At 42.6% G+C, this 12305-nt stretch overlaps 1 protein-coding gene across 1 annotated transcript; it reads left to right on the top strand.

The window, feature by feature from the left end:
• Positions 1-5549: 5549 nt before the first annotated feature.
• Bmp10 (bone morphogenetic protein 10) lies at positions 5550-11223 on the top strand. Its single transcript, XM_051203346.1, has 2 exons — positions 5550-5883; positions 9903-11223. Exons 1-2 carry the CDS (start codon positions 5550-5552, stop codon positions 10832-10834), a joined length of 1266 nt encoding a protein of 421 aa, XP_051059303.1. The 3' UTR covers positions 10835-11223.
• Positions 11224-12305: the final 1082 nt, after the last annotated feature.

Raw genomic sequence — 12305 nt, forward strand, 5'->3', positions numbered from 1 at the left:
TGGCACAAAGGAGAACTTGAATAAATGGAAGGCTTTTAGTTGTTACATTGGCTGGCATTGGAGTACCTTCCTTGGCAGCCCCATGCCACTGTGCACTACATTGTGCAGGTGCTTAATGAACATTTGTTCTAGTGGTGGTGGTGAATGGCAAACTGTTGGCTCTGATAAGGTTGTCTCTGGCTGAGGCTCAAGATTCTTGACCTTCTTGGAGCTGCTTTACCTCATCAAGGTTTCAGAGAGCACTCATTATGAAGAAGTGGGTGCTCTGGCAATCATTCTGTTACTATGAAGTTTTCCCCAAACACATGGTCCCCTGATAACCTAGACCAGACCACACAGTGGAATAACTGTGCTCTGGATGGAAGCAACTTCAAGGCTCAGAACCAAGGCAGCAGCTGTCTCAATGGTTCTTTTCTCCTGACTTGTACTTTGTCCAATTAAGAAGACAGAGTTTGAAGTAAGCACAAAAGAATTAAGAGGTTCAGAGGGAACCTTGGATAAGGGGATGTGCCCTTCTAACCCTTCTTGTCACATCAGTAACTTGAATGACCAGGAGTCCCATGAAGCAAGTTTTAGCCAATATCCCTAAAACATTGTCTAAAGAGAAACAGCAAGAACAGAACATTGATGGTTCCAAACGTACTTTACAGAACAAAGAGCAAATCAACAAGTGACAGTACTGCATCACAACATCTGTGTTTATTGACCACAGAGCATCCTCTGAGTGCCAGCCTCCTTAATGGGTTCATGGGATACATGAATGGAAACACCCCTGTCCTCAAGTTGTCTGTGTTATTTGAGAAGACGAATATTCTAATCTTATCGTTGAAAGCTGATACAACTCAGAACTATGTCAACCACACAATACAAGGGTCACTCTCATGTCTGGAATAATAGATTGGGAGCAAAATTTGGAATAATTTTTAATCACAGATCTGGCTATTTGGCTCTACTACACACTGCACTGGGAGGTTTCATCTTAGTAAGCCAACAACTGCTGAGTATCAAGATAGAAGGATCAAGGCAATGGCAGAATCTTCATGAATAGAGTCGACCCCTACCACATACATGTTATTGAGTGACTTGGCATGGTTTAGCTGTCTGACTGCCTATATAAGGAGTTCTGCTGTTATCATTTTCTAGAATTCCTCTTAGGTACTGTTATCAATGCCATCCCTTCCAAGTCCTCAGGAATAATTCATGACGAATCTTAAACAAAGCCATGATAGACCATTTGCTATTAATTTGGGGGTACCTGTGAAGGATCAAATATGTGATTTTGGACACATACAATAAAGGCTGGATCAAAACCAGGTTACTTGACAACCATTGTCTATAATCCACCTCATCACCTCTGTCTGCTTTCACACTGTTTTTTAATCAGAGTATTTGCCTTATAAATCACATTAGAGAGGCATCTCACCTTTGGGGGACAGAGGATAAATTGCTTGGAAGGCATTATGATCCTGCCCCCCTCCCAAAGCTGTTTCTACCAAAGGGTTTGTATCATAATGCCACTTTAAATAATAGTTTGTTGTTGTTTTTTAAGAAACAAACAAAAAACTGCCCATAGTTTCCAGAAATTTTCTCTTTTATACACAGTATTTAATTAAGATGAGCCACATTTAACTCTGATTCGATGCACAGCACACTTTGGTCACAGTTTAAGGACTTTCCTGAGAATCCTTTCTTTTTAAACTTGTCCAGTGAAAGCAGGAACTCAATGCCCACTGATAAGACAGGTCCCATTCATTTCTTTTTCTGCTTCCCTCTTCCTGTGCAGGGCTCTAGGTGAGCCAGGCCAACCTCTCCTTTTCCTCCCAGCTTTCAGAGCCTAAGGCTTTCTAATCACACCGTTGCTCCAGAGGATGTGGAAATGGGGAATCAAGGTTACTTTGTGATGTCCTCTGTGATGATACAGCCTCAGGCTGAAGCCTGACATCCGCAGGCTGATCTATCTGGACTGAATCTCTTTATGAGACCACTAGTTTTTTCTTCTTTCTGTAATAATAAGTGTGGCTTATGTCTTGACCTCTAAGCTCTGCAAACAGGGTCCTCCTGATGATTTTTTTTTTAAATTTAAATTTGAAACAAGCTTGTTTTACATGTCAATACCAGTTCCCTCACCCTCCTCTCCTCCCCTGCCCCCTCACTCCCATCCCTCCCCGTTTCAGCTCCTCAGGGAGGGTAAGACCCTCCCCCATGTGTTTAGACTGAGAGAGTATCTCTCTATGTGAAATGGGCTCCCAAAGTCCATTCATACACTAGGGATAAATACTGATGATCCTTCTAAGATGCACACTGTCCTTTCAAAACTTGTTTTCATTGAATTCTACAGATAGTGTGAGTGTATTTTGTAAGAAAGAAAAGAAAGGGGGTGGAGAAGTAGACTCATATCCAGCTTGTTCTAAAGTGGAAATGGTGCAATTGAAATTGAATCTGAGTGAGGAAGGGTAAGATCAGAGGGTTCTTTAGCCTCAGGGAAATGAGCTTAGCAGCCAGTACAGAGAGGCCTCTAATGTATCTGACTAAGGTGATAATCAGAACAGCCCTATGAACTATCAACCTAATGAAAGTGGTTTAGAGAATTAGGAGGAATTAATGGCAAGGGTGTGACTCCAATTTTCTCCAAACATGTGTCACCTAGTCACTTCATCTAACCATTTGGGCTCCAATTGTTTCAGAAAAATGAGAAAACAAACTGTGCATTGGGACTTGGACTGAGGGGAAGGTGCCTGACAGGAGGGCTCTGTGGCTCTGTGGTGATGGCATGCTTCCAAAGGCCAGTCCTTCTGAAGTACAAGTTCTTCACAGATCCTCGAGCAACTAAAAGCCAAACAACTTGAAGTTTGCTCATTTTCATCCCTAAAATGATTGTCCGTGCCTAGTTGCCTCTCTTGGATTTTCTCTGAGCTGCGTTCCTGACAAGGCATGAATGGCAGCTTATCTGGCCCTGCTCACTGGGAGTGTGGAATAAGCCCTTAGCAGTCCCTGGTGTTAAAGGGCTTGGCTTATCTCCTGTGGTGGCAGAGTGCCCTGGCTGCCTTTGAATCCTTGTCACTGCTCTTTGTGCTATGACTCAGCGCAGCTGTCAAACACCTCTAGTGTGGGAAGAGCACACTGATGGGCTATCCACTCCACTCCCAGGATATCCTAGATCAGTGGGCTTTTTCATTTTTAGTATTTTTTTTTAACCTAAAAAGCATACTTGAGAAACTAGTGTTTGCTCTAGGAACAGGAAAGATGTTTCTTAAACCACAGGTAATGTAACCTTTTTGTCACATGTGAAGGTTGCCCCATCTCAGGCTGTGCATTACACTGTTCCAAGGGACATCCTCACTGTCAGATGTTTGGAACTCATGGGTACATTTCCCTCTAAAAGTGACCTTTTTCTCCATTTTCTAGCCTGGCTGGGAAAATCATCCCTGTCTTTGCTCTCCTCTATGGTTGAAGTGGCACCAAAAGGGACGCTCTCTCAGGACTCTCATAGGGCTCCCTAATATTCAGATTTTCTCTTTTATGAAAACCCTCTACCAATCTAAATTTGACTTTTTTGTGTGTAAAGAAAGATATAGATAATTGATATTTTAAGTATGTGATCCCTTATCATTTATGAAATGTTTATTGTTTCCTCATTGAGTCATGATATCAGCTATTTTTTAACCAATTTTTTAATCTGTGAGTCTTTTTCCAGACTCTTTCTATAGTTTGATCTATCCCTTCAATATGATAATGTTTTGAATGTCATTAAGTTTTGATAAATATTAATATTTGGTACAAGTCTCCCAAGTTTTCCACATCAATATAGCCGTGTGTGTGTGTGTGTGTGTGTGTGTGTGTGTGTGTGTCTGTAAAAATAAGTGGGTGCTGGTCCTGATCAGCACTGATGCAGGAACCTCTTGTTAAGATGCACCACAGTAGAGTGGGCTATGGCTTTGGGACACACACTTGCTTGTGGGCCTGCTCAAGTGCAATCTATTTCCAATCTGCAATCAACATTTTTCTACATAAGCAGACATTGATCAAACATTGGATTTGAATCAACTACCAGACAAGTGGACAATGAGCAACTAAGAAGACAAGACTCTTCCTAAGACAGCTCAAAAAGAACAAGGAAGGAGAAGATAGAATAAAAAGAAACTTGGGGAACCAGAGAGAATGATAAATGGGGATACTGTAGCTAGCCTGTTAGAAAGAATGTAGAAAAACTTAACCAAGAAGCTGAGACAATATTCTAGTATCCTCAGACTGCACCAAAGGCTGCCTGCCTGCAGAGTCGAACAGGGAACATACCAAGCAAGGAGAAGAGATTCCATTATAATTGTCCCTTCAGGAAATCATCCCTTGGAGCTGTCTACAGAACCACTGTGACAGCACCAAGCCTCTTGCTACTACCAATTAGTGTGGACCATATGGTCAGCTTGGCTTGTTACTCCTAAAGTGGACACACCACCCTCTCACCAAGATACTTGGCATTTTTTATCTGTTTAGTAATGCTGTTGGTCAAGCTAGTGGAGCTTTGAACTTAGTCTTGGAGGTGAACTTGACAGAGATCTTGGTCATAGAAATATCTGGTATCACAAGCTCAGGACCCGAATCGACACCTAGCTACCTGACTTCTTACTGCCTACCCAAGACTGGGCTGGAGTCAAGTTGCTATTACTCCCAATTCCTGGTCTGGTAGAATCTTGTTACAAAGTGGGGCTATTTCTATTCCACAGTAATCAGACAGCCTGGGCTTAACCTGGGGCTTCACAACTGACAGTTCAGTGACTTCTGACCGGCTAAAGGACTTCAGGAGTTCACACACAGGAAAGTAATGAAAACGGGTTATTAGACGAAACATATTGCATGATTTCTGCAAAGTTCTTCACAGTGCTACAATCCAAACCTCATTATAATCAGGCCAAAGCCTGATTATAATCTGTGACTCTTACTTTTTGCTGTTTCTAAAAGCAAACACTTCCAAATTTGTTTCTGAGACATTTACATCTACTTAACTTGATGTTATTGGCTATTTAGTCCATCTTTAGATATGTAAGCCCTATCATTTGAATCAATATGCATTTCCACTGACCTGCATTCTGTTGATTCTTAATATCTGCCATACACACGTGCAAAACCAACTCCCGTGGAGCCAGAATCCAGACATTCCTACCAAAAGGATGTCAAGTGAAAGAAACAGTAGCAGGGCCTTTGTGGAGAGAAAATTGTCCTATCCTTCACCAGTGTCAGAATGTGGAAGTGTTTACAAAATGCTCATTAAAAGAAAAAGGGGTTGCAAGATAAAAATGAAATCTGGTGTACAAGTTTACACTAGGGAGATAAGAAAAGGCTAGGCCCTATAGGGGATTTTGCTATCCAATTACTGCAACCTGACTTTTGGTGGGGGGTGGGGAGGAGTGCGGGGGGAGGGGAAGAGAGAGGAAGAATTTCCATACTTGTGCGTGTCCAGTGACATAAGACATTTACACTCCACAAGATAAAACTGCCACTTAGAGCCCAGAGGAGTTAAGCCTTCCTAGGTTGAGCTGGGGAGCTGAGCAGTCATGGGTTCTCTGGTCCTGCAGTTGAGCACTGTCTTCTGCCTGATGGCTTACTCGGTTTCTGGCAGCCCCATCATGGGCCTTGAGCACTCTCCCCTGGAAGAAGACATGCCTGTCTTCGATGATATCTTCACAGAGCAAGATGGTATTGACTTCAATACACTGCTACAGAGTATGAAGGACGAGTTTCTCAAGACGTTGAACCTGTCCGACATTCCCCAGCAGGGCACAGCCAAAGTGGATCCGCCAGAGTACATGCTAGAACTCTACAACAAATTCGCCACGGACCAGACCTCCATGCCGTCTGCTAACATCATACGGAGCTTCAAGAATGAAGGTAAGCTGGTTTGTGTTTTCAGCTAAGAAGCATTGGCTTTGCTTTTTCTCAAGAAGAAATTGTTAAACATTCATGTGGGGATGATGGGGGAGAGGATGGGTTCATGTAAATTCGTGGCTCAGATACAACACATCCACTGTTCCACGTGGTCCTTCTAGAATTCAAAACTGCTATAAAATGTTTTTAAGGAAAAGCCACAAAATGCCCTTGGTTCATTCTGGCATCAGAACAGGTTCATTCCAGTTCTTGATAGTGTTTTAATCTGGACACTATCAAAAAAAAAAAAAAAAAGTAAATGTTGATCTTCTGTTCTATCTTGTCTGCCACTTTCTAGACAGGACTTGATTTCTATCTGGGGTTAATAAAAATTTGCCAACTTTTCCTTAGATCAAAAATGGTGAAAACAATAAAAAAGAAATTAGAAATTTGGAATTTGTGGTTCATTCAAACTCTGGGTGAGTTTCCAATTGTGACTTCATCTAAGCAATGTCCTAATAGAATGGGACTGTGTTTGAGAGGTTCTTCTAATGCTGCTTTATGTTTAATGAGCCATGTTAAGACCCCAGGAAGTATACAGGACCCAGCTAACAGTCCAGCTTATTGTGGCTGTGTTTTCATGAAGAGTGATGTACAAATTTCAAATTGTTATTCCTGCCCCTCAGATCTTTAAAGGAGTCAGCAAACTAACTGTATGTTTATATGGCAGTAGTAGAAAATTGATGGTAGATTCTGTGGATATAGATAAACTGGTTCTTTATTATTTACTAATTGCACTTTTATAGACACTGGGTAAGAGAAAAGGAGGTTTGATCAAGGTTTTCCAGATGTTCTTGGAAGCAGAAGGCAGTGTCATGTAACAGCTCCGAACTTCTGAGAACTAGCTGCCTTGAGAAGTTGTGACTAAGGGATGGGAGCCCCAATTTCCCCCTGTAAAACAGAAACCATGTGACACAGATGAGTGAATCACAAGGAGCTAGAAGCAAGAGAGGGCTCATTGCTAGGAAGTGCTGGGCAAACCATGATGACTTTTAATGAATTGCTTAACAGCTTAGGTGCAGGAATAAACACTGAATGGGTATTCCTCAGACACCAAGATAGTGTTTGCTTTTAAAATTCAATTGATCACCACCATTTCTATTTATTAACATATTTCTGGTGGAAACTGCAAGCAGAGATTTCAGATTCTTTTGAAGGCAAGTCTAAGAGAGAAAGAGCAAACTCCTGTTGCCTGTCTCAGCAACCCCCCCCCCCCCAGCCATGGTCCAGCTTAGGCATGGTGGGAATGCAGTCTAGCTCAGGCACAGGGGAAATGTGGTCTAGCTCAGCCACAGGGGGAATAAATTATTCCATTTGTATTTCTTGCTTTTCCCATGGAAGAGCAGGCAATAGAGGTGAGAATGTGAGCAAGCTTACCATTGCTGGAGACCCATGGGAGAGGATCAGAATTGGGGACACCCAGCCATCCACACTCCTGCACTTCTGTCAGTCTATAGGATGACTCATATAGCAGAGAACATGTTTCCCCCCTCATCAGGCTCTCCCTGATGGCTGCTGTCATCCATCTATATATCTTTTGTGTTTGCTCAGTGATATGATGTAGGATGTAAAGACCAAGAAGATTCCAAACCTAATTCATCTTTGAATGAATGTCACATGCAATGTGGAAAATGTGGCTTCAATTCTCAGCTTGGCTCCATCCTCTGTATTATCTAGGAAATCAGATCTGTACATGGTGGTTTGATTTCTTCTGGTGCAGAACTAGGATTGGATCCATATATGCATGTGGGCGTCATTATGACAGTTACACAATTTGCAGAGCAACTGACATGTGAAATCTGTCAGACTTAATTCTCTTCTTCTAAAATGTGACTGTTCCACATAAGCAAAGAACTATGCATGGTTTTATTTAGTTAAGGCATCTGTGTGTGTGTGGTGTGTGTATACTGTTTTGTTTTGTTTTAAGCTGGCCTTGAACTCACCACATGTAACCAAGGCTAGCCTTAAAATACTCACATTTGAATTTTAAAAATTGTATTTCTTTTGAGACAATATTTTACTATGAGACAATGTTTTACTATGTGTCCCTGGTTGTGCTCAAACTCACAATCCTCTGTCTCAACCTCTTGAATGTGAGCTTATTTTTTAAAGGTACATCTTCAATGATGTATAGTTGATATATAGAATCTGCATGTATTTAATGTGTGTAATATAAATGTTTACATGTGTAAACATCCACTGAGGACCCTGCCTTAGTCAAGACAGTGAGCATACCTATCCCCCAATGTTTCTCCATTACAGAGAGCACGTCTCTGTACTTCTCTCACAGAGAAACAATAGCCTACTTTCTCTTTTTTTTTTTTTTTTTTTTTTTTTTGGTCTTCCAAAACAGCAAGTGCACAGGTGACTTCTAGTGGGATTAACTTTCAGAGAGAGACTCAAAAGAGCCAAGGTCTCTGTGGAGGGGGTGGGGGTGAAGCAGATGTGATGCAGGAGGGCTTTCTTCCCGAGATCAGAAGGAGGTCCTCAAAGGTACAGAATACAGAGAAGGGTGTGTGTTTTTTGATTTTGTTTTTCCAAGTGGGGAAGCCATCAATCAAATAGGATAAAGTATTCATTCAATTGATCAATAAATTTATCCACTGGGCAACTGCAGCATTCTGTGTACTGTAGAGAATGGACAGGAACTAAGGCTTGATTAGGGTGTCAAGCCCTGGTTACAGCTGTTCTGGCCACACCCGTGACCTCAGGGCCCCAGAATAAGTCAGTGTCCCACTGCCACTGTGAAGATAATCTTAGTTAGCATCCAGAGGAAGCTGTGAAATGGCTATGTCTTTTATTTATGTAAATTTAAAAAGCCCATACAACTATCAGCTTAAGCCCAAATGTTAAGCCTTCTGAGATTAAGTATAAAACCATCAATTGAAGAAGGGTGCTGAGATAGTGTGGGTCAGAAAATCCACTGAGATCACCAGTTAGGTATACAGTTGGGGAAAGGTTGTCCAAGAGAATAGAGGACCCTCAGTTGCAGGTCCCTGACATCTTGGTGTCACAATCCTTGGATACTCTAGTGTTAAATGTCTCAGTCCTTGTAGACAAACTACCTCAGATGATTATGTAGGAGGTCTTGGTTCTCTGAAAAATTCTCACATAAAAAGAGTGTTAGACCTGGCATGGTGACACATGCCTGCAAAGTGTCTCAAGGAACAAAGACTGGAGGACTGCAAGTTACAGGCCAGCCTGCTTTACACAGTGAGTTTCAGGACAACCAGGGCCACACCAGACCTTGTCCCACCTCCCAAAAACAGGCAATATGAAATCACTTGGAGACATGATTCTGATACTAAAGGATCTTTAACAAGCTATTTCATGTAGATCTCGGGTGGTTTGTATGTATCCAACTACATGCTGGCTGCTAGTGAATAGTACTAAGGCAATCCATCTACCCTGAGGTGCATCTTCTCTCACTCACTCAGGAGGGCCACATGCTTCAGACCTGTTTAGTAAGGTTCTGTTGACCTTGCTGAACTTTGTTACGTAAGGTAGGGACAGGGTCAGCAAACTTCCTCTGTAAAGGCCAGATAATTCGTATCTAATTCTGCTTCTGTAGGGCAAAATTAGCCAGACATGGTCCAGCAATACCCAAGGGGGGCTTTGCTCTGGAAAAACTTCATTTCCAACAACATGTGACAGTCCCAGTTTGGCCTGGGTCTATAGAGATCTTCCATGAAGACCAGTGGCCAGCCAACCACATGGAGAGCACTGCTCATCACAAGCATAAGCTTTGAAGTCTTTAGTCACAAGCTAGTTCAGAACAATCTCCACGATTCATTTCATGGCTTGTTGCTGGCCGGACAAAGAGAGGGCTTGTCTGCAGTGCCAAGTTTCTTTCCTATTCTGTCCCCATTGAAGCAGCTCAGGCTGGGCAAGTTTTCTTTCCTCTTACTCCACGAATAAGCACTTGCTTTATTTTGTAGCACACCTAGGGAGTCTGATTTCTCATAAATATTTTTGGTTTTTAGATCTGTTTTCTCAACCGGTCAGTTTTAATGGGATCCGGAAATACCCTCTCCTCTTCAATGTGTCCATCCCACACCATGAAGAGGTCATCATGGCTGAACTCAGGTTGTACACGCTGGTACAAAGAGATCGTGTGATGTATGATGGTGTGGACCGGAAGATCACCATCTTTGAAGTACTGGAGAGTGTCGAGGGTAGCAAAGATGAAAGGAGCATGCTGGTCTTAGTGTCAGCAGAGATCTACGGAATCAACAGTGAGTGGGAGACTTTTGATGTCACGGATGCCACCAGACGTTGGCAAAAGTCAGGCCCATCTACCCATCAGCTGGAGATCCACATTGAGAGTACACAAAACCAAGCTGAGGACACCGGAAGGGGACAACTGGAAATAGATATCAGTGCCCAGAATAAGCACGACCCTTTGCTTGTTGTATTTTCTGATGACCAAAGCAATGACAAGGAACACAAAGAGGAACTGAATGAAATGATTACTCATGAGCAGGATCTGGACCTGGACATGGATGGTTTTTCCAGCAGGCCTGATGAAGAGGCCTTGTTGCAGATGAGGTCTAACATGATTGATGACTCTGCTGCTCGAATCAGAAGGAACGCCAAGGGAAACTACTGCAAGAAGTCCTCACTCTACATCGACTTCAAGGAGATTGGTTGGGACTCCTGGATCATTGCACCACCTGGGTATGAAGCCTATGAATGCCGTGGTGTCTGTAACTACCCTCTGGCAGAGCACCTCACACCCACAAAACATGCTATCATCCAGTCCTTAGTCCACCTCAAGAATTCCCAGAAAGCATCCAAAGCTTGCTGTGTACCCACAAAGCTGGATCCCATCTCCATCCTCTATTTAGATAAAGGTGTTGTCACCTACAAGTTTAAATATGAAGGAATGGCCGTATCTGAATGTGGCTGTAGATAGGAGAGGAGTCCTATGGCTTATTTAATAACTGCAAATGTGTATATTTTGTGTTTTATTTAATGAAACTATTTAATGAAGGTGTACAGATAATAGAGATTGCCACCTTAGGGAAGTGGACAGATCAGTGTGCTGTAGAAAACGTGTATTTTGCTATACAATCCAGTCCCTTCCACTTATCTTCTTTGGACTCTCATTTCCCAGTGATACCATCTCTAACAACAAAACACAGGCCGGTACCACTTACCCTCTATGTCAGTTTGGAAAGAGCAGCCCCTAAAGGGAAATAGTGTCAACACATAGATATTTGTGCATGTTCATGCAGGTGCACATGAACTTACAGAAATCTTTTTGTCCAGCAGAGGCAGACTATACTGATACATGTGAGTAGCTTCCTCCAGAACATCTGTATTGTAGGATGTAGGATTTGTGGTAAGAACCCTCATATCAGGAGTTTAACCATCTAGAGAGGTTTAGCTTCCAAATGTTCTGGGAATGTGAATGTAATTCTTTTCAGTTGTATCTTCCATGGTTCAGAGCAGCAGGCTGGATGAACAGGCTGCAGGCTCAAGAGGTGGGTGGGATTGTCAGATACATGAAGCAAAAGGCCTTGACAGGCAATGGTCCCAGAGATGCACTTGCAAAGAATGGGCCCCTGGGCCATGCACTGCAGAGGACAGTGCTTGGTCAAGGAAGATGGGGTGGGGGATGTCAAGACTGACTCCCACTCTGTCTACAGGAAGCAAGGCATATTCTAGCCGTTACTGCTGTAAAGAGCCATGGAAGTTGGGGTGCTGTCCTCAGGTATGATGGTAAAATAATCACAATTCTAATGGGAGAGTTAAACCTTTTGGACAAATAAAAAGATCTAAGTCTAAGAGGACCATCAGAAGGGAGCTATCTGATGGGCTCTACTGAAAACACTCTTCATTTCCTGACTTCCCTCTCTTGCCAGCCACCTCTGCTTTCTTTCACTTCTTCCCTTTGTTTAACCTCTTGCCCACCCTGCCTTTTGTTTTCTTGCCTTTCTCTTCCTTCATCACCCAAGACATGGGCTGGGAGGAGGCACTTGAAAGCATTTTCACTCAGTGTGAAATCAGTTAGTGATTTGACTTCTAGACTTATTCTGGAAATGTAATTTGGTTTGATTTTAGCTATATCCTTTATGCTATGGTTTTTGTTAAGAATACAGAATAGAAGAAGACTAGAGTCCAAGTGAATACATTCAAACCCATGAATTAGTGGACTCATAAGCAGGTGACTCAAATGTTGAGCTTAAACTTTGAAATCAGCCTTGGTCTTGGAAGGGACCCTGTAGCATTTCCATTCTTCCCAGTCCACTCTCCTTGCAGTTTGAAATCATTGTGCATCATCTGGTGGGTTGCAAGGACACTGAGACCCTGGCTCTGGTCCTACAGCTTCCTGTTAGGGCGCTAGACTCTATACAGGAGGAGCCAGAGCAGGAAGATCCCAA

The sequence above is a fragment of the Phodopus roborovskii genome, unplaced genomic scaffold, assembly GCF_943737965.1.
Source record: "Phodopus roborovskii unplaced genomic scaffold, PHOROB, whole genome shotgun sequence".
Lineage (NCBI taxonomy): Eukaryota > Metazoa > Chordata > Mammalia > Rodentia > Cricetidae > Phodopus > Phodopus roborovskii.